The sequence below is a fragment of the Larus michahellis genome, chromosome 4, assembly GCF_964199755.1.
Source record: "Larus michahellis chromosome 4, bLarMic1.1, whole genome shotgun sequence".
Classification (NCBI taxonomy): domain Eukaryota; kingdom Metazoa; phylum Chordata; class Aves; order Charadriiformes; family Laridae; genus Larus; species Larus michahellis.
Window position 1 is genome coordinate 93,442,628 of NC_133899.1, and position 27,534 is coordinate 93,470,161.

Below are 27,534 nucleotides of genomic sequence, written 5' to 3' on the forward strand. Positions count from 1 at the left end.
ACGCGGCGGCGCGAGCCGCCTGAGGGTAAGCGGTAACTCCCATGATGCAGCGGTGCGGCGGGGCCGGCTGCCGGCGGGGCCAATCAGGCGGGGCGTGGGGGCCGGCGCTGGCCAATGGGGAGGCGGCTGGCGGCGGTTGGAGTTTGAATTTTGCAGGGGGCCGAGGCTGCTGCTGCCGTTACAGCGCGGGGCTCGCGCGCTCGCCGCGGACTGGGGATCGCCGCGCTCGGTGCGTGTGGCTGTGGCGGGCGCTGCGGCTGAGGGAAGCCGCCCTCCTCCCGCTGCCGGCAGAGCGCGGGGCTCCTCCGCCCAGCCTGAGGGAAGAGGAGGCGGGGGTGCGTCCCGGGGACGAGCCGCCATTCTGGAACTGCGTCGCGAACGGCTTCTCCTCTCTCTCTCTCTGTGGTAGTGGAGCCTGTTCGCTTGCACGGGGTGCGTGAGAGTCTCCGCTGCAGCTCTCTTCCCCTCACCGCAGGGAGGCTGGGGTCGAGACTCGGCCGTGCTACCAGTCCCCTACAACCGCTCGTAGGTGAAGAGCCGGAGGGGCCTGGCCCGGTTTGCGGTGCCGTACGATCTCCCCTCGGCCGGAGGTCGCCGCTCGCCAACCTCGGAGAGGGTGGTAACCTCGGGGGGAAGGAAGGGAGCACGCAGGTGGGGTGGAAAGATTTTAATCTTAGTAGCCTTTCCTGCTAACATCGCCTGCCCGAGATTCTAGATCGTAAAGAAGTGCTTAGCTCTTCTTTCATATCATTCCCATGGAGGGGAATTCCCTCTAAAAGTTGGGGGCCTAAACTTACAGCTACACAGAAAGCGTGTGGTAGATCCACACGAGTCCAGAGGCGGCCACGGAGATGCTGGGAGGGCTGGAGCCCCTCTGCTGTGGGGACAGGCTGAGAGAGCTGGGGGGGTTCAGCCTGGAGAAGAGAAGGCTCCGGGGAGACCTTCCAGGCCCTCAAGGGGCTCCAGGAAAGCTGGGGAAGGACTCTGGATCAGGGAGGGGAGCCATGGGACAAGGGGGGAAGGGTTTTACTCTGCAAGAGGGGAGATTTGGATGAGATCTGGGGAAGAAATTCTTGGCTGTGAGGGTGGTGAGCCCCTGGCCCAGGTTGCCCAGAGAAGCTGTGGCTGCCCCATCCCTGGAGGGGTTCAAGGCCAGGTTGGACAGGGCTTGGAGCAACCTGGGCTGGTGGGAGGTGTCCCTGCCCAGGGCAGGGGGTGGCACTGGGTGGGCTTTCAGGTCCCTTCCAATTCTATAACCATTCTATGATCACCTAATGACAGATCTGTCAGGTTTCAGGTTATTATCCTGCCTAATGAATCAACTCCTTATTGTTTTTGTTGTTAATGCAGAATTTAAAGGAGAGGCTGTCATGTCACAGGACTGCAATGATGAGTGGGAGCTGAGCAAAGAGAATGTGCAACCCCTCCGGCAGGGCCGTGTCATGTCCACCTTGCAGGAAGCACTGGCTCAGCAGGAGACCTCCAGCCACACAGCTGTTCAGCTCAAAAAACAGTGAGCAATGTTTTGACACCTTCTTTCCCCTTGTCTTCCTGCCTCATCAATTGTTCTGTCTTATTTAACTGTTCTACTCTCATAGGCATTAATAAAAGCATAAAAGAACAGAAGTTTAGTAACTGATGACTATGCTACTTTCACATTCCAGGTATTTAGTACTACTTGCTGAGGGTGCTGTACAGGATAGACTACTATTTTTAAGTTTGCAATGGAGTATTTAAACAACAAACAATAGGGAGATTTGGTTGTGCTTTTAAACATACTCATTAAGAAAAATACAGAAAGGTTACAAAGAGGAGAGGTTTTTTGTCTTTGCTACAATAACCCATTGAAGCAGAGCATTTCTTTGGAGATAAATGATTCCTACTATCATAATGTAGGCACAATAGGCACAATCTCTGTATGTCTTCTCTGGACTGCAAAGACACCTGAGTGGGCAAAGTCAGCTTGGGTTTGGTCTGTCTTGCATACAGTAGTCCCCAGCTATGTCTGTGTGACTTCAAGGGGCATCTTGTGTCCCAGACCTATTCAGTTATATTTCTATTGTCTGATCCTCAACTTTATGTGCCCTGTTGTGGTTCAACCCCAGCTGGCAACTAAGCACCATGCAGCTGCTTGCTCACTCTCCGCTGCAACAGGATGGTGGAAAGAATCAGAAAAGTGAGAAAACTTGTGGGTTGAGATAAAGACAGTTTAATAGGTAAAGCAAAAGCCACACAAGCAAAGCAAGGAATTCATTCACTGCTTCCCATCGGCAGGGAGGTGTTCGGCCATCTCCAGGAAAGCAGGACTCCATCACACATAACAGTTACTTGGGAAGACAAATGCCATAACTCTGAACATTTTCCCTCCTTCCTTCTTGCTCAGCTTTATATACTGAGAATGATGTCATATGGCATGGAATATCCTTTTGGTGAGTTGGGATCAGCTGTCCTGGCTATGTCCCCTCCCAACTTCTTTTGCACCCCCAGCCTACTTGCTGGCGGGGCGGTGTGAGGAGCAGAAACGGCCCTGACTCTGTGTAAGCACTGCTCAACAGTAACAAAAATATCTCTGTATTTTCAACACTGTTTTTCAGCACAAATCCAACACATAGCCCCATACTAGCTACTATGAAGAAAGTTTGCTCTATCCCAGCCAAAACCAGCACACCTGTGAAGGCCAAGTTGACTTTGTGAAGAGTCTGCATAGTTGTGTTGGTACTGTGTTGTCAGAATTGGAAGCACTGGTGCTTGTTGTGTTGAACCGTCTGGGTGGTTTCATGTGAAGTCAGCAATGTCTATGAACACTTACTCAGTACTTACTGAACCAGTGCTTGTCAGCTGGATCTGGATTTTTTTCATGGAAAGCCACGGAATCATTGTACTGGACTCCGCAAGAGGGTTTGTCTAGCTTGGCTTGCTATGTTTATGAAGTGGTATGGTTGAGCAGAGCCTTCAAAGAACAAGGGACTGCCTGGGGAGCTCTACAGGATCAAGTTAGAGTCACTGCTAGACACAAGCTAATGCTCTTTGTCAAACTCAAGCTGCAAGGTGGTTTTCTTTCTTGATGGGCTGCCTGAGGCTGAAGTCATCATGTTGTAGGGATGGAATGATGCACGGGAGTTGATGAATTAGACGAGATGATGACTGTCAGTGTGGTCACTTAGATGTGTCTGGTGCAGTTCTGTAATTGTCACATCATCAGGCTGTTCCATCATCATTCCAACCTCCTCCTATACTTAAATAAGGGAAGTTTAATGCAAAAATTAAACTTCACAATGTATCTGTCTGCTACTACCTCTTCATAAAAAAAACAGGCATTCTGTCAAGGGAGACCATATAAGCTTCAGGGTCATAGACACTCTTGGAAATATCCTTTGGAAAGATTCATGTCTGTTCTTGTTAAATAATGATACATTTCCTAGTGCTTTCACTTTGAAGAGGAGTGCCAAAGCTTATATTTTTTGATTGTTCTGGTCTCAGTAAAAGCACAAGTTTAAATGCTAACCTAGCCTTTTTTTTTTTTATACCTAAGAAATGGTACAAGCGAGCAAAGGTCTTAGTTTACAATGTAAAAAGCATCTTTACAGTTATACACATGTATTAATTGGTTGTATAATTTTTTTCGTTAGGGAGTTCGAATCCGAAATCCGATTCTACACTGGAGATGATCCACTGGATGTCTGGGACCGGTAAGTCTTTGTTTTATTTCAGAAGAAAGAATAGAAATGTCAGATATCCTTGTAAATGCCTGGGAAAAATATTCTAATTTAATAAGAAACTCATTAAAAGATAAATTCTATAACAGTTTTTTTTGAGTAATGTGTTGTGTTTCAATACCATACCTAATTTTTTTCTAAATCCCCTTATGTTGTGCAGAAACAGAAGCCTTATGTCTTATGCAGAACTGACTTCGTGTGAATATATTCCATCTCTAGGTATATCAAGTGGACAGAGCAGACCTTCCCCCAAGGTGGGAAGGAGAGTAATCTTGCAGCAATATTGGAAAGGGCAGTGAAAGCGCTCAATGAACAGCGGCAATACTACAAAGATCCTCGCTATCTTAATCTCTGGCTCAAGTTTGTGAGTGTTTTGTGAATATCCCTTGGGTGCTCCTTTTTCTTGGTAGTTGTCATGTTATTTGCACACAGTTAAGTTGATTTTTGTAACAGAGTCAAAGAGTATGTTGTACAACTGGTGCAATATTAGAAATATCTCTCTGCAAACATGTTACCTACTCTTGAATTACACATCTCATTTTCAATAGGATCTTCAGACCTTTTTTAGGATTTTTCAGTCTGGACAGCTACAAAGTCCATAAGTTTTCTTTTGGAAAAGCTAGTTAGAATGAGTAGAGCTTGAATATTTATTTAAGGAGAAAAGAAAGTGATTTAAATATATGTTTTAGGTGTTATATCTGTCCTAGCAATTATTTTAATTTCTGTCTTTTAGCCACATCCTGCATTTAAGCAAAACCAAGCTGAGTGTGTTCTGGTCTCGCCCTGTCTCTCCATTGCTATATTTTTTGTTGTTGTTGTCATCGTCTTAAAGCAGCTTTTCTCCAGGTTTAGCTTCCTGAGCTGATTTACCAGTTCTGAAACTGGTAAGAAATATGCTGTACTTGAGATAAAGATACAATAATTATTCTAAGGAATACTAATATGATGTAGTTCAATCATTGAATTATCTAAGATTAAAAAAAAATAGATATCTAAAAAACGACTGAACATGCAGGCTAGAATTAAGGGATTGGTAATAATTGGTAATAATAAATATATACATGCGGTCAGAGGTTTTTCTCGTTATTGCTGTTTTTCTCCTACTGAATTCCTTTTCTTTACTTTGTGTGCTGTGACATGATACGATTATATGTCCTAGCCTTACAACTGCTCCTGTAAGACTTGTACTGAAATCAATGGGGGAGGAGGCAGGAGGCATCAAAATGCAGACGTCAACTTGAAATCCTCTGTAGTCCAATGCAATTACTGAAGTAATTCGGTTGTTTCAGGGAAATCTTTGTAATGAGCCCTTGGATCTGTACAGTTATCTACACAGCCAGGAAATTGGCACAACACTGGCGCTACTCTACATCACTTGGGCAGAAGTACTGGAGGCTAGAGGAAGTTTTAAGAAGGCGGATCTTATATTCCAGGAAGGCCTTCAGCGCAAGGCTGAGCCTTTGGACAAACTCCAGTCCCATCACAGGTATGCTTCCTGCTAAAGTGAGGAATTTACAGTAGTCGTATGTGCTTCAGTGCATATCTGGTACGATGAAGTTTATGCTGAGTTCTCCAATATTTTTTTTCAGGCAGTTTCAGACCCGTGTTTCTCGGCAGGCGCTACTGGGGCTTGAGGAAGCTCCTGATGAAAATGATACGGATCTTCTGGGAACTGCAGAACCTCAGAGAAGCTCACTGGCAGATCTAAAAGGCAGGGGGAAGAAAAAAGTGAGAGCCCCAATTAATCGTGTAGGAGATGCACTTAAAGGTACATTCAGTTGCTGAAGCCACATATTATTATTGGAAGAGTTACATCTTTTTGTTGTGGATTTTGCACTTGAGTGTGATAGTTAAAGGTTAATTTGCATAAATCTTCTTGCTTATAGCCACGAACCAAACCAGAAGCTCACGGGGTCTAAATTCCCAGCAACTTTCAAATAATCTGGGTTTTGCTGTGTTTGATGAAAATTCAGCTTCTGGACCTGAGATTCCCGTGCTTACACCACAGCCATGGATAGCACCTCCAGCTCCAAGGGCCAAGGAAAATGAACTAAGTGCAGGACCTTGGAACACCGGCAGGGTAAGAACTCTCAAAATAGACTGAAAAAAATGAGGAAGGGGTGTGTAAGCTGATGACTGCTTATGATCCCTGAGACAGAGCTCATACTCTTTTTCCCTTGCCCGGGGCTCGTGTCTATTTGTAACCACAGATCTTCCTAGCTTCTTCCTACAGAATCTCTGGCTATGCATAACCTATTCAAGTTTAGCAAGCCGATCTTGCTAGAATAAGTTTTAAAAAAGCTCTCTAGAGTTCTTAAATCAAGAAATTACAGTTCCTGCTAACCAGAAAAATTGGTAGAGATGGCCTACCAAACTGTTGGGAGGGCAGAAAAGTAATGTAAGAGGGAAAACACTAGCCAAAGAAGGGTAGAGAAGTTAAGTATTAGTTAATTACATGTGCAAGAAGAGCAAGAGTTAAACTGATATCATACAGTACCACCTGAAGGAAGAACTTGTTTACTATCTTATGAATAAGGCCTGTACAGTGTTCTGCAAGTCTGTTTTGAAGTGCTTGTGAGGAAAGCAGAAGAGTGGAGATCAAAAGAATTGAAGAACTACTGTATCAATGGAATAGTTATCCTGACAACAGGATGACAGACAGTAGGTTCCAATGGTTTAAACTAATGCTGGAGACATGAAAAGAAAAAGCTGTTCTACAGGTGTTTAAGCTGTTCTAGAGAAATGATCCAAGACACTATCTGAAGGAAATTCATCTTATGAAATCGAGTTTGTTCCGTAGGTCCTTAGACAACCCTCAGTGTTCATCTGTTCTTTGTAGATTAGAGGGGAAGAATAGAAAGTAATTGGGTGATAAAATTATTTTAGACTTCTCAATATGGAAGTCATTATAAATGAAGCTTAGAAACAAAAACTAGAATGAGGGGACAGAAGCAAATGGGCTGAAATTCATGGAAACTCCAAGAATAATTACTACCAGATACAATGCAATTTTATTAAGTGAATGGAAAAGTTTAGTAAACCACAGGTTTAATTTGGCTGAGAAGAATGAGAAGGAGGAATCATTAATGTAAAACTTCTTTTGTCAGTTGCCTTGCTTTGGGCTGCTTAACACATTCATTCTCGTCCCCAAAAGCTTCTGTATTCTTTTAATGTCTGTCCTTAGAGTTCTCTGTTTGCCCTTTAATGAAATTTGTTAAATGTAATTTTAAAAAAAAAAACCTAAAAAATCTGCAACTAGCAGAAGAGTTGAGGATGTTTATTTCCTCTTCACTGATGTGTGATGCTCATTCTGGTTTGTATTGCAGTGAAAAAATAACATTTTGTGAATGGGCTGAGATAGTAAAAGCCACACAGAGGAAAGAGGCTTCTCTTTTATTGCCAATGTGAAGATGGCAATGTTTGAGAACACTGAAAAATGGTGGAAAAGAGAAGTTGCTTTGTGAAATATCCCCACCATCTAACTTTCTGCTTAAGAGTCTACTACAATTCTGTGATTCTGTGAGAGTAGTGTGTTGCCAGATTAAATTCCAACTCTTCTCTTAAAAAATGGAGCCCAGAATCAGATAAAGGAATTATTGTGGTGTTGGAATAGCCTCTGAGAGGAAAATGGAGAAGTCTGGAGGTTCTTGGTGGACAGCAGTAGAAATACTGTCATAGAACTGGATCAGTCTTGGCTGAAAAATGGGGACTGTAGCATTTCTGGAAAACAAACAAGAGGAGCAACTGGAATACCCTGCTTGACCAGCATTCCCTCAGAATAACAGAAACTAGGAACTGATAAGGACACGCAGGAGTGTGTCTTGCTTTTTTTTTAGGTGCTGGTGCTCAGCTGATGGTCTGTAGCTGTTTACACACCAGAACATAATTTTAGAAAAGTCTTATCAGGTTCAATTTTTTTAAATAACAAAAACTACAAATGAGCCAAACCTTGGGAAAAGGGTGATTCAGAGCACAGAGGAATGTAGAGTCTAAAAATGAATCCTTAAGCTGTTAACATTGACTTTTCCTTCCTCAGCGTCCTCGCAGCACTGCCCATTCTGGTATAGAAGTGCCCTACCCACTGCCCAGTTTCACCCCGTACGTGGAAGAGTCGGCTCAGCAACAAGTCATGTGAGTCTTCAGTTTGAAATCGGGTTTGCTTTTGAAGTTATGAAAGCTGCTTTGGAAAATTCTGACTTGTTTTGCCAAGTAGTCAAGCCTCTGGATCTATGAGAATTTAAAATCCGTCAACCTAGAAGCTCTGTGCTTTAGCTTGATGGCAGAGGCTTCAGTGGAGGATGCATAAGAACATGGGAAGTGTTTGACTATAGCTGCTTATAACGTGGGAGCCTACATCATATTTATATATGCTAATTAGTTTAATAGCTTAACTCAGTGTGTTTACACAAAAACAGTTACCTCTCTTAGGATGCTGGTTGCTATGAAAGCAGCCCTGAATTGAGACAGGCTTATTGCTGTTTTCCTCTATCTTGGGAACTCTGTGCTCAATCTATTTTTTTTTATTCTGAAACAAGCTATAAAAGTTTCCATGACAACAGTGTTGCTTAGGGCACGGCGGAGTGTGTGCTGTTTTGCCTGAAATTACCTTCCTGCTTGTACAGTGCTCACTGAAATGCTGATAAATCCCAGGAGATGGGGTTGCTCTGTTTTGTTAGAGCAGAGGAAAATGCATTATGTTGCAAAGCTGCTTACCTTTCCTTTTCTGGGGCTAATGATGGCTGTAGAATATGTAGGCTCTTCCGAAGAGAGAAGTGGAAAAGAATGTTTGATATTACAGCTTCCATGGCTCTGAATTGCATATAATCAAAGAATGCTGAAAGATGCCTAACAGCATGGATTATTCCTGTGGGTTTTCATGTTGCATGTGGACTGCAGACTAGCTCTGACCAAGGACACATCATAATTTAGTCTAAGAATATGTAAAAATAAGTTTCTTTCTAAGCTACAAGGCTATTTCTTGCTCTTGAAAGTCAGTGATACCAAAGAATTAAATCTCCTGACATGCTGGTCTCATATGAAGCCTTATTATTTACAGAAAGCGGCTTCTTTTTATACCAGGGAAAAAGGAGTGGGTGGGAACTGAACATCATGCTAAATTAGCTGTAAGCAACTTGAGTGGAGAGTTTCTATGTAGTTTTATGCTATATAGCTGAAAGTGTAAAAGCAGATCTATTTATTTTTTTCTGCCTTTGAGTCCGTTTCCTCATGATGCCATGGTCGTCAACCAAATCAAGTCTGACAGTGTTGCATTGAATCTGTGTAGACATGATGCAACTCATGCCATCAGTTGCCATCCAGAGATTTGGTCAGAAGGAACCTGTAGTGATCTTGGTAATAAGCCCCCACCCTCACAAAAAAAAGCTTTAAAAAAAATCCTCAACCATTAGGAGCACCTGTGAGCCTCATAACCTCCCAAATAGGTTCAGGGTTGAGTCCATTCACATGCAAACCAAAACAGATGTCTTAGAACTGCGTGCTGTGTTTTCTTTTGAGCTAACTATTTACCCAGATAACAGTAAACACATTTTTTAAGGTCAGTTGTTCATATCATCTTTTTTGATGTACAGATAATTGCTGGAATCATCTGGATTACTGATGTCTGTAGAACTGCACAAGTTCTGGTTCCTCTCTCCTGAAATTAGTATATAGCACTTCCAGGAAGCGCTTTCAAGTTAAGGAATTGGCTGCTACCGACTCCTTTGCACAGTGATGGGTTTTTTTGTATTTGTTTTTTTGTAATGGGGCACTTCATTTCTGTCACTCAGCATGCAAAACACTTTCCTTGAGCAAATTCCCCCCTTATTGCATCCTCAATCATCCCTTTTTTTCTTAACCTAAAATGCCAGGCTTAATTTAGTCCAAGATCTACCATTTTTAAGTCCCACCAGTTCTCTGCCCGGCTCCCCCCATGCCCCCCATCCTGCCTGATAAACTGTTTTGTAGGATGATTAGGGACTTGTCACCTGCGTGGCCACACAGATCAATGGAGATAAAGTAAACATAGATCCTGCTCCAGGATGCACAGCAATTCCGAGTAACATAAGAATTTTATTTGCTCTTGACTGGGCCTTATTAATCTTTTGGATTGGGATTTCTTTGTTGTTTTTTTTAATTATACAATTCTCAGTTGGTATGCTTGCCTTTTATGTGCTATCATTCAATTTTTCTTGTTTTTTTTTTCTGTCAACAGAACAGAAAGTCTTTACGCTATTCTACAACTAGATTCTGAAATTAGCTATTTTCTCTCCTATGATTGCTTTTCTGTGTTACAGTGAAGTATATATAATCAAAGTAATAACTGCATGTTTTTTCAGGACTCCCTGCAAAATTGAACCCAGCATAAACCATGTTTTAAGTGCTCGCAAACCTGAAAAAGAGGAGGACCCACTACAGCGAGTGCAAAATCATCAGCAAGGTACTGAAGAAAAGAAAGAGGTGGTGATGTACTGTAAAGATAAAGTTTATGCTGGAGTCGAAGAATTTTCTTTGGAAGAGATCCGAGCTGAAATCTACAGACAGAAAGCAAAAAAGAAAACTGAAGGTATGCTTCAAAATGGGATGACATAAGATGTTCTGAGACGGAGTAATAAAAGTATAGTTACTTCTTATCAGCATACATCTGTCATTGCAGCTGCTTTTCTCTTTCTGCTGGGAGAGTTATTTAACTGCTCTGAGGTATAGAGAAAGTAACATAGCTGACAGCTTTACACGTAGGCTGTGAAACAGGGAAAGACGACCAGACGTTTTAGCCCCATTAAAAGTAATTTAGGATTAGCCACAGATTACATGTGAAATATGCATTGTGTCTTATAAGCTTTCCTTCCTTAGAGGAGATGCAGGCCATAGCACAGAAGAAGGAAGAAATCCAAAGGAAAATTGAGGAGTTGGAGAAGAAATTAAAGAAGAAAGATGACAAGCAGCAACAACTGCGTGAACAGGTATTGTCCTCATCTAACTGTTCTTTTATAAACAGCTACTATTTCAAATGAAAGTATCAAAGCATGAACAATCTTTAATATGTTTTTTTTGGCTTACACTAAGTTTTGTAGTGTTACTTTACCGTATTGTTAAGTTATTTAACAGTTGGACAAGTTTATACCTTTATGCTAAGGTATAAACTTGTAACTTATTTTTTTTTTTAAGTAAAGGTATACCAAGTGCTTAAGGGCAAATTGCTCTTTCTTAAGCTCTGTTAATGGCGTTTTCCTTCTATATAGATAATTTGTAGTGCAAAAGGCAACAGGAGAAGAATCTGGAACTAGGGAAAGAAGCAAAGGGTTGTGAAGTGGTGTGGGCTAACCCCAGTAGGCAACTAAGCACCACATACACCTACTTGCTCACTCCTCAGTGGGATGGGGGAGAGAATTGGAAGGGTAAAAGTGAGAAAACTCATGGGTTGAGATAAGGACAGTTCAATAGGTAAACTAAAAGTTGTGCATGCAAGCAAAGCAAAATAAGATATTAATTCACTACTTCCCATTGGCAGCCAGATGTTTAGCCATTTCCAGGAAAGCAGACCTTCACCATGCGTAGCGGTTACCTGGGAAGACAAATGCCATAATTCTCTGTGCCCCCCCTTCCTCCAGGTTTTATTGCTAAGCATGATGTAATGTGGTACGGAATGTCCTTTTGGGCAGTTTGGGTCAGCTGTCCAAGCTGTGTCCCCTCCCAACTTGCTGTGCACCCCCAGCCTACTTGCTGGGGTTGGCAGCATGAAGACCAGAAGACCTTGATGCTCTGTAAGCATTGTTCAGCAACAGCTAGAACACCACTGTGGTGTTAACATTGTTTTGGTCAAAAATCCAAAACCTAGCACAATACCACTGCTATGAAGAAAATCAACTCTATCCCAGGCAAGACCAGTACACAAAGCCATATCTGATTCGTCTCCAAGTTGTATAGAGAGTAGCATGCTCTATTATGTGTTAGGTTATTGTTTTCCCTTTTCTATGCAGACAAGTCCTAAGCAGAGTATTTTTCAAGCCAAGTATACTTTGGTCTGTCACTGCTAGGTAGTGTTTAAATCCCAGTTTTCTTATAGGTTGCAAATAACAAGTAAAAATTAATCATTTTAAAGCTTTTCCTTTTCCCAGCTTCATCAGTTGGGCTAACAAAGTATGTTTTCTCTCTCCCCCCTCCTTCCCCATTTCCTAAACAATGGCCTAGTAGTAAATATTTTAAATAATGAAATTCAAAGTGTTACGAATTTGATGTAACCTATGTAACTGCTTACATGTGTCTTCAATAGTTGCAGTATAACCAAAATCTCCTGTGAAAGTTATATACGGTTGCAAAGAGTAAAATTATGCATTTTCACTACACTAAGCAGTAAGAATGGACTTGTTTAATGCAAGTAAGCTAAGTACAAATAAAAATGGCTAAAGACAACTAATAATCCATCAAGGCTTTAAAGACCTACACAGGATTATCATTATGTTCTTGGAACCTTGTTGTATGGCTTGTGATTCCATCACCGTAGAACCAAAATATGGTTTTGTTTCTACAGCCAACAGAGATAACAGAAGCTTTGCCACCTTCGGGAATGCAAGGATTTACTTTTTCCAGTGCAACAGAAGTTGGGGAGAAACAGTCTCAGTTGCAAAGGTAATACAGGATTTTCTTTGCCAGCAATGAGAAAATTTGTGGAGATAATTAATTATCAGTAACATAGATCACTAACAGCCTGGTTCCGCAGGCAGAATGGAATATACCCCTAGGCATCAGCCTGTAACCAGGATCTGTAATTTGTCTTTATTTTTGATTATTTGTTGGAAGGATCTTAACTCTTACAAGTAGTATATGTCAGCTTGGCTTGCCTTTTTTACGAAGTTTACTTATGTTTTGTGAAGGTGTGTAAAATATAAAAAACGAGTTTGTATCTTTTTCACAGTGAATTCCAGGTCTCTGAAGATACTCAACCACATAAACCATCTTGTTCTGAGGGTAAGATTTTAATTTTTTTAGGGAAGTGGTGGGTTTTTTTATATGAATGGCAAGACTGCAACAAACTGACAAAAAAAGTCTAGGTGGATTAGAAGAACATTCTAGTAGTGCCTTTAACCATATTCAGCAAAAGACCGAGCATCTGAGGTCTGAGAACTGTCACTATTTGAAAGGACTTTCAAGCAGAGGAGCATATTTCTTTTAATAGCTGAAGAGCTTTCTTCACACTTTCATATATGCAGTCTTATTTAAATCTGTAAAAGAGTTTAACATTAAGATTGATAGTGTCTTAAGTCCTTTTTTTCCTCAGAGGATTTGGTAGAGGAATACAATCAGAAGTCATATATTCGGTTTTGTTGTTGGGAAGGGTGTGTGGTGAAGAAATTTACTTTTGACCTGAATTGACTCCTGTTATTGTTGACAGAGGTTTTCCAGTCTCTTGATGAGTGCCCAGATACACAAAGGGGAAATGTGCTTTCAGACTCTGAGGATGAACAGGAGAAACTGAGACCTGAGGCCAGCCTTGGGGGAAAAGGTACAAATTCTAAAGCATATCCTGCACAGAGCAAGCTAGCTAACATAATATGGTGGTAAAAGTGTGGTTCACTAACACAACAAAACCAAACCTTTTTAATACATTTCTTTAAATGACCATGTATTAAATGTTTTAAGTAGCATTGGATATGCTGTTGTGGAAAAACTGTTAATATAATAGAGCCTCTTGGTTTTTCTTTACAGATGTAGGTCTCCTTCCCCAGCGGGATCCTGCTATGTTTTTCTCCATATTTGATGAATCCTCCACTTTGGCAAATCAGAATACAAGGTAGAATTATTCAAGACCTAGACTTCAGAGGGAGGGAAAACTGAAGTATCAAACCACTTTCTGTATCAGCTGAAATACAGTACTGTTTCTTGTATGGTTGTGGGGTGGTTTTTTGTTTTGTTTATATATGTATTTTTTGTTTTATTTCATTATTTGGGAAGTCCATGATGAGGAAATATTCTCATGTTGTTTCTCCTCAATCTAGAATTATTTAAGCTGCTCTGTGAACTTTCTTCATTCTGGAGAGCTGTATATATTGCAGTTTACTGGTAGTTCTGTAGTAGGGAGTGGTAGATTGGAATTGTCGGCAGACTTAAACTATTGAGAGGAATCTCTGTTGAAGATCAGAAGCTACACTAACAAATATTTAATGGAATGTAACTTCATCTTAGTTGTTCTGCAGATCATACACAGAAAAGTGCGCGGCGCCCTCTTGCTGTTCGGAAACCTTCAGATTCTCTAACTGCAAAGGAAAACATATCACCAGAAGCCTGTGTAAGGAAACAATTTACCCCATAGAGATTTTCTGTCAAGGAGAAACCAACATAATGTCCTGCTGTTGAACTGAGTGAGATTGGCTTGGACTGACATGATTTGTGATAAGCAAGGATTCTAAACATCTGTCTGGCACGACAGTATTTAAATTGGGTGATGCTAAGATTACACTGGAAATTTCATGTTTTTATTAGGCTTTAAAGGTGGCCAATATGGAGGTGATGGTAAGGAGTCTTCCAAATTTTCAGCAACTGATTAGTGGACCGGATCACTCACACTAAAACTTTAAAAAGTTTGTGTGTTGAAGAGTTGGACTCTTAAACGTTGGCTCCTGATTCATCCGCTTTCTTGCCATGCATCCAAACAAGCATCTTGGATCTTGTGTTCCTCAGCCAGAGTACCATATGCTTGACTCCCTTAAACCTTTGTGTCTTGTTTCCTGAGCTATGTGTCTTTGTGTGACAGTTTGCAGGTGTTTGTAAAGCTTTCAGCAGAGGTAGTAGTTGCTGTCTCACCAAAGGACTTAGTTACTGCACGCCACAATAGGCCTTTAAACTGGTTGCGTGAGAGGACTTTTTTCCGAGCTGAGAAGGATTTTATGTGCAGCTACAATATGAAATACTTATCAGGGTTCAGCATGGTAAACATCACACTGATTTTGGTTGTGGAGTCAGTTTGGGTAACTGCGTAGGTTCTGCTTTACATGTTCTATGTCTCTTCAATGCCAAATGTTTTAGTAAACTCTTCAATAGTGTGCGTGTAACTGAACTGAAATGTGCTTCTGGGATGGTAGATAGTAAGTAGGCTTTAACAGTTCATGGCAGCTCTGCAGCACTCTAGAGGGTAACAAAGCTACCCTTTCTAGCTGGAAAAAAAATATGCAACTATATTACAGTTAAGGTTCAGTTACTCAATTTGAGCAACGTATGTAGAGTACATGAAGACTGTCCAATTCATGTTGGAAGATGATGGGATGGAAGAAAGAGGAGAGAGAAATGCTTAACTTTTAAATAAATCAAAAGAAAATTTGACATAAATTTACAGGCTTTTCACTGTCTCTTCCTACTTCTTTCAGGATGAGCTGAATGGAATTGAGCCTTTGACTGAAGATGCAATTGTGACGGGCTCCTACAAGCACAAAACCCTTTGTGCCAACCCAGAAGACACGTGTGACTTTGTTAGGGCTGCCCATCTGGCCTCAACGCCCTTTCACGGGGTGGTAGCTCAGAGAGCCCCAGATCCTGCTTTTGCAGAGAGCGTCCTGAAGGAAGACTGCCCGGAATCGAAGAGTGCACCTCTGAATCAGGAAATGCTGGTTTGTGAGGGAGTGTACAATGAAGCTCTGTGTGTAAAAAAACTGAGGTAATTAACAGCAAAGCATCTTAAGCCCCTTTTCCTGTGTCTCTCATTGGTTGTGGTTTTACTGTTCTTTTGCTGATGAAACAACTTTCTGAAGAGATCGGAATATACTGAAGACAGCCATTTCTCTAGCTTGGGATCTGTTTTGCCTTGAGCAAATTTAAGAGGTAATAGCAAGCCCACTTGGATTTTCAGCATTACTGCTGTGGGACTTAACCCCATGTTTTTTCTACCAAATAACTTGCAAAGAAATTAATAAACACATTCTGTCTTTGTAACCAGAGATTAAAAGTAGAATCATCAGTTCCTTTCATACTCGTATGCTTCTGTAGTTATTTTAGCGTATGGAATCTGTTATTATGGCTTAGATTTCTCTACAGAGGAGAAAAGCTAAAGAGAAGAAAACTGGCAAACCACCTCCTTTTTCTCATCATTGTAAAGAGAAAAGCATCTGTTGTATGGTGTTTTCTTAATTTAGGACTGAGCTTGATTTGCTAGCTGTTAGCATGTAAACATGTATACCATGCTGGAGGTGTTTATTTACTTGGCAAGTTCCCTGGGAAACCGTGCTGATTATAATTAGGAAGGAAGAGCGAGAGTTATTCCCCACCCAACCCTCTGCTGCTTTAAAAGCTCTGCAGGTCTGAATTTTGGTAGCTAATGGAGTAATAAGCATTTAGTATGTCTTCTGTTGTGGCAGTCATATTTAATGGAAGAGAAAACAAAATTCATCTGTAGACTAAGGTTCTGAGTATAAACAATCATTGAAGCTAAAATGAAGCTCTGACATAACTACTGGTTTTCCACTAAGGATGGGAAAGGATTTCTGAAACATAAAAAAGTCTGGGAGTGCACAGTATCCTTTCATAGTCACTAGGCTGGCATTATCTAGACACTGTCTTCTGAAAGTCTGAACACTTGATGACTTTATTTACAGCCCGATCATGGAAGCAAGCGTGGAAGATACTCGCTCCTCAGGTTCTTCTGTCTCCTCAGGATCTTCTCTTTCCTCTGTTACGCAAATATCTGCTATTAAATTCCCACATATCCCCGAGAAACTGGAACTTGCCCAGAGCTTGCCTGCTGAAACGGCTCGTGATTCTGGAGGTATCACTGAGAACATTACTGGTTAGTGCTAAACTGAGTTTCACTCACAACAAATAACTTGCAGCTGACACTAACCTGTGGTGCTTTTTCTGTACCTCCTATATTCTACCTTGCTTTCTGCGCATTTACCATTACTTTGACTTGTGACTAAACTTGTGGCTCCCTTGTCAGAAGCAGTAGTGAGGTATACGGTATAGCATGCTTGTCAGCATCCAAAAGATGTAAATATTAAGGTGATGGAGAAGTTATTTAAAGTATTAAAGCAGGGAGTGTGTAGGTGTAATGAGGTCAAATTCTGAAATGAAAAATTTCAAGGACGGTAGTGAGAACTTCTAAGACAGCTTTGTTCTGTTTTGACACTTTTTCTCTCTCTGTAATCATATTTTGTGTTGGCTGGATGTGCTGAAAAGTGCTACATTGAAAAAGGTGAATATGAATTTGAAATCTAGTGAAAATTGTATAACTTTGGCTTTGAATTTGTACTCAACTTTTCTATGAACTATTGTGCTGCTTTGCAGTATGTTTCCTTTTCCTATTGCAGGAAAACAATACTGGTACTTAAATAGTTAATTTCTTTTTTTTTTTTCTTCTAGCCCAAGACCCTTGTTTCTCTCTGTTATAAACCTTTATATTACAGCTAGAACAGGAATGGTTGCAAAAAGCCTTCAAAATCTGGCCTGTTGAATGATGGTTTTCAAGGTGTTTAACCTGCTTTAACTCCTTTGATTTTTGGATTATGATATTTTAGTTAAAATTGTGTATCTGAAATTCTGGGTGTATCTGCTCTAGAGAAGAATATGTTGTTGTGTGTCTGCAGACTATTTTGTGGTGAAGTTGGCTTGGGACCTGGAGTGAAAATACAATTAGGAGAAGACTGTTGTCACTGAAAAAGCTGAAATATTTTGTATAGATCTTACACTTGTTTTTTGTGATATGCACTAATCTTTAGAGCAAGAGGAAGAATCTTTACAGATTCTCTTCAGAAAAAGAAGGCATTTGTTCAGATGTTTTAATGGTCCTTTCTTAAACTTTTGATCATTCCTGTTGCTTTTTTTCTTGCTTCCTGCACATCTCCCTCGAACTGCAGTTCTCAGCCTGGATGCAGTAATTCTACTGAGGACTCCTTAATGCTATATAGAGCAGAAAAACTACTTCAGATGTCTGTCAGTTTATTCCTGTAAAATAGGCCATAAATTTCGTAGGTTTGTGATAGCAAAATATTGAAGTGCCTATTTAGCCTTCAACCTACAATGTTTCCTGGATCTACTATCATGGAATTACTTCCTGAGCAACATCTTACTGCAATGCTTTTCAAATAAATGTAACAGTAGGTAACGATACTCTTGATTCTTACCTTTGTATTGTGAAAGCTTAAAATGCTGCCACATGTTACTAGTCTTAGTCTTTGGGAGAGGAAGTCAGTAGAAGCCATCTAGTTCCGCTGTGTCTTACTCTGTCTCATCATTTGAGATCAAGACTTCTCAGGCTACCTTGATACAGATGAACTCGTCTATTGAATGATTTGCTGTCTGTCCTATTATGCAGGAAAATAAACCCAGACCTACGTGTCTGGGTTTATTTTCCTGCATAATAAAAGCCTTAAAATTCTTAGTATTGCAATGAGCAGCAGAGCTGCAAGTCCCACTTTGTTTTCCTTTTCTTAAACATAAAACCTCTGCTGTATTTGAAGGAGTGAATTTCAATAAACCCCTTAATTTAAAAATCACAAACTGATCACTTACTCTGGACATATATTTAAAAGAGTGTTAAGTTGCAAAATGAGTTTGAATTCTGCTGTGGCTGAGCAGAAGTACGTAATCTAATTCAGAGCTTTCTCTCTTGTGAAAGATACATTTTATGTGACACTACAGTAGAATTATTGAGAGCTCATGATGAGATAGTCTGTAAGGTAGTTTCAAAAATGAGTGTTACGTTCACTTCACAGAACAAGAAACTATTGGAAAGAGATTAATTGACTTGCTGAAAGGTGATGCAGTCTATCAGTATGCAGATACAAAGCTTCCCATATCAGGTTACTTTTTCCTGACAGATGTAATCAAGTCACAGACACTCAACACCTAGTTTCAGCTCATCTGTTTCTATTGCTTGTCTTCCTAGATGATGATAAAACTCAGTCCTTATGGAGCGCTGAACAGCGTAAAAAGCTTTTAGATCCTATGCCAGAGTCATTGACTGCTTCTGCAGCTTTTCATTTGGATCCTGGCACTCTGCCGGTCATGGGGCTTGAGAAAGACATTGAGCTTGGTAGGTACACCAGACGCTCTCCAGTGCAAGGGATCTAGTTATGTTCTAATCGGTTTAAAATATGCTTCATATTCACCCTCACTAGCTTCATGTGGTGTAGATGGGGAATAACTTGAACAGCCTGGTACGTATGTTTGCTGTGACAGCTCATGAATGTGAACTTTCGTAACAGGAAATGAGACTTACTGTATCAAATGGGAATATTGGACCAATGAAGAATACAAGATGTTTTTTGCTATTCCAGCTAACTTTCCCCAGTTGGATGCAAAGGGATTTGCAATAAAGGTAACATATGATGGGTGTTATACAAGTGTGAAATGTTAACATCTCCTCGGCCAATACAAAGTAAAACGTAGTAAGTTTGGCTTTAATTTCTGAATTCCATGCATTAAGTTTGCTACTTCAAGCCTCTTTCTAATTGTTGATACAGATTAAAAGTTTCTGACTGTAGAAAATGTCGTCTTTGGTAAAGGAGGGAGGAAGGAAAGTGGATGAGAAGCGTATAAAGAGAAGCAATTTTTGCTTTATTCCAAAAATAAATGTTCCCTCTTATGTACCTTCTTGTAGGTGTATTCTCAGCCCGTGCCTTGGGATTTTTATATCACACTTCAGTTACAGGAACGTTTGAATACTGACTTTGACCAAAGCTTCAGTGAGAATTGCAGCTGTTACATGTATCGAGACGGCTGTGCTATTTTGCACAGGGATATAAATCACTTCACGCTTGGGGTCAGTACAGATATAAACAAAGTACAATTGCAGAAGACATGAACTCTTTCATAGGTACCACTAGTGAGTTTTGTTTGTCGCTATGCTACTGCTCAAGATAGTTTCACATGTTTAATCCTGCAATCTAGATCCTCTGTTTTGTCTATATACAAATTAGGGCTGTTCATTACAGCCTTAGAGCTGGTTTCTCATTCATAGATCATGTGTTTCTCACAGACAAACTTGAGCCAGTCTTTCACATTTTCTTTATTCATGAGTAATAAATGATCTGAGCCAACAACCACGTGTTATTCCACAACAAGGTTTGCATCTAAAGCTCTTGTATAACTTGACATCTTTCAATGAGTTCCAGTCTTCCAGTCTGCTATAGCAAGGTCATAGCATTTAGTGCCTTGCTGAAGGATTTACATTTTAAATACAGTCTGGTAAGTGCATTTTGAATTGTTGCATATAAATAGGATACAAATTAAATAGTGATTTCAGTCTTCAGTTCAATTTCCTTCTCCTGATCTTTTGTCTATTGCTGAATAATAGTGCCTCCTAAGAGCTCATGCTTCTTCTAATTCTGGCTAGGCTGATCATGGGCAAAATCTAATTATTCTGAATTTAGGGTAGGACTGTTATCTCTGTACAGATGAGTAAGGGAAAAAAGCGAGCTATAAATATTTCACTTAATCTGAGGTAGAATGGCATATACATAAATGTTTATTCCCTGTTTTCAGGATGTTATTCGTGAGTGTAAGTCCATCACGGAGGAAGTTATCCTACTGGTTGTTTATAATCTTCTGGGTGTGGTAGAGAAGCTCCACAAAGCAGAGATTGTCCATGGAGATCTGAGTCCAGAGGTGTTCTTTCTGGGAGACAGGTTCGTCTCTTTGTACGAATATGGGAGAATATATAATACTGAGTTTTAGCTACAGCTCTTGTGCTTTTGTAATTTCTCCTCTTTGGTTGGCGTACTGATACTGCAATCCTATTTTTTAGGCTACAGTGTATGCTGAAAATAGTGAAAATAATTTGTTTAGGAATAAACCTTTCTCTTGTTTATTTCTATAGAAATAGCATACAATGGTGTTGTAAAACTTAAACTAAACGAAATGTTTTTGCTGTTGCCTGTGTTCTCAAGTTCCTACTTTACCAGTGTTCTGGACAGCTGGCTGGATATTGTTAAATAGCTTGCCTTCTGGTTTTATGTATCCAAAAAACAGGAAATTATACAAAGGGCAGGTGGGACTGGAATATCCAGACAGTTTCTTAAACAAATTGCACAGCCTGCACTACAGTCCAGCTCTTAACTTGGTGCACAGATCTAGTTTTCGTCTTTAAGCGCTTTCCCATATTATGTTAACAAAGTGACATATCCCTTGGAATGTGATCTGTGAACCAAGTGTGGGAAGATAGTAACTTCGGAATGTGTAATGATTCAATTTATTAAGGAATTATGAAGCTTAATTCTTTCTTGTATAAAGCATTCTGAGATCTTGAAGGAGAGGGAGAAGTGCTAAACATAACACTGTTCTCCCGTTCCACCAACTGTATTTCAGATAACTGTAACAAATATCAAAAGATCGTCATTTTTAATCCTTTAGCATTCCCCATTGCTTACCATGGAGATACCAGTATCATCTCTCAGCTTCAGGCTGCCAGCTGGTTCTCCAACCAGGGGTAGTCCTTTCAGCAGTAGTTCTTGAGCCAACCATCAGAGGGGAGCATTGACATAGCTAAGACTCACCTTCACTATGCTGTTAAACTTCATTTAAAAAAAAAAAGTTTGTTGGATTGTCTTACACTTCATTTGCTTCCTCTGCTCAGGATCTGCGATCCATTTGCTAATGATGAGATGACAAGAGCTCTGAAGATAGTGGATTTCTCTCACAGCCTAGACTTGAGATTACAGTCTCAAGTAAGTTTGCCCAACAGCTTTCCAATATCTCAGACCCCTCATGGACAACAGCTTCTGGCAAAAAGTTCTCTTCCTTATCAGGTGGGTATCTATTTAGCAGGACATCTTAGTTCCTGTGTTTCCTTTACAAAATCTCCATTTTCTTAAGTTACATTTTTGCCAACTCTGGGGAAAGCTCTGATTAATACATACTGAATAAAGAGAATTTTTCATTTGATTAAATCTCTGGCATTAAGTGAAGGGACTAGCAGTGCTGCTGAGTGCCTGTGATTACTGTGTTTATTTAGGAACCTACAATAAGACCAGAATTTTACTCTTTGAAGTTTTCTTGCTTAGCAGGTCTCCAGATGATTCTGATACATAAACCAATTCAGACTTAAATGTGTAAAAGCACAGACAGTAGAAATCTGTAGTGGATTGCAGAAGTTCAATTTTCTGATGTTTGTTGTGGTTGCAGGTAGACTTGGTTGGCATTGCAGATATAGTCCATTTGATGCTGTTTGGGGATCATGTCCAGGTCTATCAAGAGAACTCCATCTGGAAAATCGGCCAAAATCTATCAAAGTAAGTCCTTTTGCAGAGGAGGCTGCTGGGAAAGAACAGACTACTTTCTAACTTCCTTCACTTTCTTTACAGTGGTACTGTCTTCAAAGCTTAAAACACAGAACTTAGTGCTGTTGTTGCCAAAAGCATTTGTTCTGTGGGGACGTAAATTTTGAAGCTGCTTGACTTGTTCATTGTAGCCTTAGTGCTGTGTAGGAGACAATTCTAAGCTCAATATGAGCCCAACAGTCCAGTTAGGATGACTTTGCTTTTTCTATCCTTTCAGACCAGACTGCTTTAGTCTCTCTTTTTACTTGATAGACCAAGCTTGGAGAAATTTATAAGTGAGTGGGTGGTGAGGGGAAAAAAAATTCTGTGAGCGTGTTGCTTTAGAAATAGAGATTATTCGTTTTTTCTGCCTTTTTCATTGTAGGCTCTGTTGAAGGGCTACTATAAGACATTGATGGCAGGGTTCTGTCTGTAACAGTTGCAGAAACAGTACACATGCACAAGAAGGAAAATAATTTAAAATTATAATTTAAGATGTATTGTTGTCAGCTATTAATTTCTACTGCTCTCTTTTAGCAATGTGTTTTGGCTATAAGATTACTCTGCTTTCATCTACCCTTTGTTTGTTCTTAGACTAAACACTTGTTCACTTTGTTAGTCACATCCTGCAGAATTTTATGCCTTCGCATTACATAAGGATTTTCCAGAGTGCTCTGCTCGTGATAGAAATTAGTTGACAGATCAGGGTCGTGGTGTATCAGCTACGCTTGCTGTGTGGATGTATTCCTATAACCATTGCTTTAAGAAAAACTACCACCAATCTGGGAGTTGCCCGGTTCCCTAGCAACCTGCATTACTTATACCTCCAGTTTGTTGTATTCAATCTTTTTTTAAAAAAAAAAAATCTCATCTTAAGCTGTGTACAGGGAAAAAACGTGTTTTTCTTTACTTGGCGTATATCTGTTTTTCTGTATTGTTTTAGTCTGGTACCAGTAGTTAATGAGGCTATGGCAGGCTCCTGTGAATACTGACTACGCGTGGCCCACTGTACCCTGTAGCTTTTGGGGTTTTTTCAGAGGACCAACTTACAGGACGGGGCGGTGAAGAACAAAACCACCGAGGGTGATTGTTCTCTGAAGAGATGAATATCAATGATTTATAGGTTGGCAGTAAATAAGTATGTTATACTGCCTTTGTTTCAGAAATACTAAAAAAAAGAAGGCACCTAAATCACTGATGGAGATTGGCTTTTGCTCTTTACTGACCGATATTCTAACATTACATATCTTTGAGCTAAGTAAATATGGCCTGCTCTGAAAAACAGGGCTCCTGCACATGAATTTCTATATGAACATGATCTGGTTTTTACAATATTCTGTTGGGATAGAGAGACAGATTTCTGATAAGTGCTGCCACTTTTTAATTTAATTTTTTATTATTTAATTAATTTTATAATTTTACAAGAGATTAAATTGAGCTACTGCAGATGAAGGCCACACAGGGCCTGAGTCGAGAAGGTAGAACAGGGTGTTGGGGACCTGATCGGGATGTGGGTATGATGAAAAATAGCAATAACTGGAGCAGGAGGAGCAGGTATAGTAAGTCTGTGTTTGGAATACAAATAAGGAATTTCTGTTTCCCATCCCATCAACAGTGTAAACAGGGTGTTTCATTATGCAGGAATAAGGAACCTGCACTGAATCTCTTTTTTCATTCACGCATAGATCTTTTAGTGTGTCTGGCTCTTATTAATTGATGACATTTACTCTAGTCAATTTGAAGCTTTCAGTGAATTCTCAAGTAATCTCTGACAAGCGAGTTTACTGCTACAGGGAGTCTTCATTCACCAGGAGAGGCTGCACAATTAAGCACTTCCCTGTGAGAAGAGCCAGCTGATGGATATGAATCTTGTGCTTTAGCCTTTGAATACGGCCACGTGTGGCAATGACACCTGCAACACCCATGAAGGCACAGGATTCTCCTTCCTGTTGCTTTTAGTAATTCTAGCTTTCAGATATAAAGATCGTGTTATTTCTGTCCTTTCTGCCAGAAGTTCTGTAAGTGACTTGAAAAGTGGTTTGTTTTTTTCTTTGGGGTTTGGTTTTGTGGTTTGGTTGGTTTTTTGTTTTGGGTTTTTTGAGGGTTGTATTGACAGGATAACTTTCCTCAAAGAATGTTCTGAGAATTTAGGCAATAAGAAATAGAAAGAAGGCTTCGTACTAAAAGGCTGACTGGTGTTAAATGCAACAACCATAACCTCCTTATCTTAGGAAAGCTTTTAAAAAAGGACTTAATTATTTTTACGTATTAAACAAACTTAAAGACAGCAGAATGACTGGTAGAGCCACAGATTTTACTACCAGTTCAACAAAACACCAAAGCAGTGGGGAATTGCAAGGCAAAGCACCAAATGGTTCTTCCAAGGCCAAAGGCGCTCAATAAAGCTAAACCCACTTAAAAGCTGACAGAATGACCGCAAAGCGCTTAAGTCCATGCTGCAGTAAAGACTTCTGGAAAGGCAGAATGTGAATTCTGATCAAGTGGGGTTTTTTTCATCTGAGCATTACTAGAAGTTTGACAACTTGTTTTCAAACTTGAACACAAACTTTACCTGTGCAGGGTTATGTGAGGTAGTACACAGAAGCTGTGTTTGCATTTTTAGGGCTATTTCTGTCACTCGTAACTCCTTAGACATCCTTACCAACATGTAACCTCCTCTGCCATGCCTCTTTCTTGTCTAAGTCCAAGAATGAAATGGCCTCAAGTCTTGCATTCTTTTTTTTTTTATTGGGTCCTGTATGACTTAATTATTCCAGAAAAATGTAAGAGTTACTAGTATAATAGTACAGGCCAGATTCCTTCTGAGACTATGGCTGCTGCTGTTTTGTGAGTCACTTCCAGAAAGCCGAGGCAGATAACTTGTTCAAAAGCCAATGTAACTCCTGGCTCGATGGCGGGGGCGGGGGGGGAAGTGCTTCAGGAGTCAGCAGCAGCCCAGTCTATGGACGCCGGGGTTAGCGCTGATATCAGTTTTCTGAGACTTTAATGAGTCAGTTAACCTTTTTATTCATGTTGTGTGGGTATAGCTGTGAGAGAGGGGATTTATTGCTATTAATTGTCTTTGAAATGTTATCTATATGAGAAGTCTGGCAGCTGGAAGGCAGGGGAAAAAAGTGAAAGTGGCTGTAAACCATTTTTTTTCCTATTATTTCTCTTGCAGCTTTTCTTTAGTATTGATTTATGAACTTAAGGTGCAAGTGGGGGAATAAGATTTACCTCTACCCCTTATTCATGAAAGGAATCTGCCAACTTTGTTGGCTCAAAGAATGCTCTTGATAACTCCTTTGATTTAAAAGTGCTGTGGCTGAGTGTGAATGGTGGTAGGGATAAGGCTCACTAGAAGAGACAACTTTAAAAATAGTGGTTTTGATAGACCTGTGAAACAGCCTGTCTGGTTACTCCCCAGAAGCCTACTGGAGAACGGCACGTGTAAACTCAACAATACATTCCTAGTTTTCCTTTACATTTACTCACGCGAGTGGAATTATTATTTCAGATTTGGTTTTCCCAGGGCCTTCAGTACTGAATATAAATGGAAATCTTGACAGATGTGTCGTGTATGGAGACTGTTTCACTGAAAACCGCTCTATTTGTTTCAGGACTGTTGACAGTGATTTCTGGAGTAAACTTTTTGGGAGAATCCTGAATGCAGATGGTAAGTCCACAGTGCCTCTGCTGAGGGAGTTAAGAGAGGAAATAAGTGACATGTTTGACAGCTGCTTCCAAGAACGTCTTTGTGAATCCTTAGCTGCACTGGGAGAAACTTTCCTTTTGGAGAACTTCCTGTGATTTCGTAGAGGACAAATACACGTTTGTATTATAGAGAAGGATTTGTTGTTAACTTTTAATTTAATTTTTGTTCAAATGTAAGCATGATCTGTGATTGTAGCTGTTTCTGCAATACTTCACATGGGACTCGCTAAAGAATGTTGATGTTGCGTCAGTGCGTGGATAACTCCTGCTGCATGAACTGCTCTGTGTCTGAGCGCTTTGCCAGAGAAAATTGGTTGTCATAACTGCCCCCCGCCTTTTTGTACAGCTCATTAAAAATGTGTTCGATACCAAGTTCACCCTGCCATCTCTGAAATGTCTTTCTCGTATGTTTAGCTGGTCAGTTAATCAGTGTTTCATCAATAAAGTTGTATTTTGATAGCAACTCTGTCATATTAAACCCTACGGTCAGATGGTTTCAAAAGACTTGATTGAGCATCCGTGCTGGAGTGCTTCTGCCTGACTGGGACTAGTTTGTGACTGCTAGATACAAAAGCTCCTCCATTGGTGGGGGCTTTCATAACCACACAGGATTTCCTGCGCACTTCAACACAACTTTAATGATCCTACTTGGAATGTGCTCCCATGGATGAGTGTCAGAAGAAAAAGTAGATGAAGTCATGAGTGAAAAAGATGCGTACTTAACGTTTTTGCTTCTCACTGCAAGTGTTTTTTTTTTACTTTTGTAGGGGCTAGAGTTACTGACTGGATTGAGCATCTTTCAGAAATGTCACTGAAGTCTAAATTTGCCATGTGTTCTGAAGTGTTTGCAGGTGTTTTGGGGAGGTTTTGTGGATAGATATTTGTGTTAACCTTTTATGCACTGCATTATTGAAACCAATGCAAAGGCTTCATTTTATTCAAGAGAACAGAAGTTACAGGATCCAAACCCACCACATACCTTAAGTGTAGAGGAACTTCTCAGACTTGGGATTTACTTCCTCACAGCTTCTCCCATGTATGAAAGGGAGAGAAGATGACTGCAGCACTAGTAATTTCTTCTCTCTATAAAAACAAATTGTCTTTAAGCGCTTTTTCATTTAGTCAACTTTTTTGGCCATCATTTTGTTTGATTTCTCCCCTCTTTCTCTGTTATCTCTACATTCTGCTTGGCCATTCCAAGGGCTTCTCTCACAAGACACGTTTCCAGCCACCACAACTTCACCTATTTAATAAACCTCTTTCAGCCAGAAAGCTTTTTGAGAACAGTCCGAACACACAGATAAGAGCTCTCAGCAGAAGTTCAGTAAAGGAAATTTGTTCCCCAGGTCTTTAAAATCTGTAAGTGAATCTATTTGTCTTTGCTCTAATGAAGTCTACTTCAAAGCTGAAACACTCTCTTATTACTCTTATTTTCACTTAGCATGTTTTCTTTCTGAGCAAAAAGTGTGCTAGCCCTCCATCTAATAAGACCGTCCTTGCTCAGCTGCATGAGAACATCTCGTTACTCTTCATGTTTATCCCAGACAACACAAGCACCTTGTGATACCTAGAAAATTATTGAAGTTTTGTAAAATAAGAAACGCTTAGCAATGGCATTGCAGACTTCTCCATAAGAAACAAACAAAAATAATTAAGAGGATTCCATTACTGTATTTTTTAGTGATAACCTCACGAGGACTTCTAGGCCTGGACATCAGACGTAATTTCATCTTACCCTCTCCCCTTTGTAGCGCTTCTTGGCATCTACTGATGCCTCTTTTCTTCCCGAAGATTTTAGGACAATTGTGGTCTCCAAGCATCTTGTGGGCAAGGCTGTCCCTCCTCTAGTTGATGACTGGTCTATTACA

General features: G+C 40.3%; 1 protein-coding gene across 5 annotated transcripts; it reads left to right on the forward strand.

The window, feature by feature from the left end:
• The first annotated feature begins 117 nt into the window (after positions 1-117).
• Positions 118-27,074, forward strand: BUB1B (BUB1 mitotic checkpoint serine/threonine kinase B). 5 transcript variants are annotated; one of them, XM_074586627.1, is made up of 25 exons: positions 118-229; positions 410-432; positions 1,351-1,513; positions 3,630-3,689; positions 3,936-4,080; positions 5,006-5,202; positions 5,306-5,484; positions 5,603-5,796; positions 7,753-7,847; positions 10,052-10,278; positions 10,566-10,675; positions 12,244-12,341; positions 12,628-12,680; positions 13,105-13,215; positions 13,419-13,503; positions 13,896-13,998; positions 15,074-15,360; positions 16,295-16,485; positions 18,583-18,729; positions 18,902-19,014; positions 19,297-19,458; positions 20,181-20,323; positions 21,271-21,442; positions 21,819-21,925; positions 25,573-27,074. In XM_074586627.1, exons 3-25 carry the CDS (start codon positions 1,371-1,373, stop codon positions 25,760-25,762), a joined length of 3,312 nt encoding a protein of 1,103 aa, XP_074442728.1. In that variant the 5' UTR covers positions 118-229; positions 410-432; positions 1,351-1,370; the 3' UTR covers positions 25,763-27,074. The 5 variants fall into 5 exon arrangements, with proteins under 5 accessions (XP_074442728.1, XP_074442723.1, XP_074442727.1 ...); XM_074586622.1 differs by lacking the exon at positions 410-432 and having other exon boundaries at positions 132-229; XM_074586626.1 differs by having other exon boundaries at positions 138-432.
• The last annotated feature ends 460 nt before the right edge of the window (positions 27,075-27,534 follow it).

Bases quoted from the DNA above. Each gene is read 5' to 3' on its own strand.
- BUB1B (XM_074586627.1), top strand. From the start codon at position 1,371: ATGTCACAGGACTGCAATGATGAGTGGGAGCTGAGCAAAGAGAATGTG. The intron at 5,203-5,305 runs GTATGCTTCCTG...ATTTTTTTTCAG, and splicing joins AAACTCCAGTCCCATCACAG to GCAGTTTCAGACCCGTGTTT. The intron at 13,504-13,895 runs GTAGAATTATTC...ACTTCATCTTAG, and splicing joins TTGGCAAATCAGAATACAAG to TTGTTCTGCAGATCATACAC.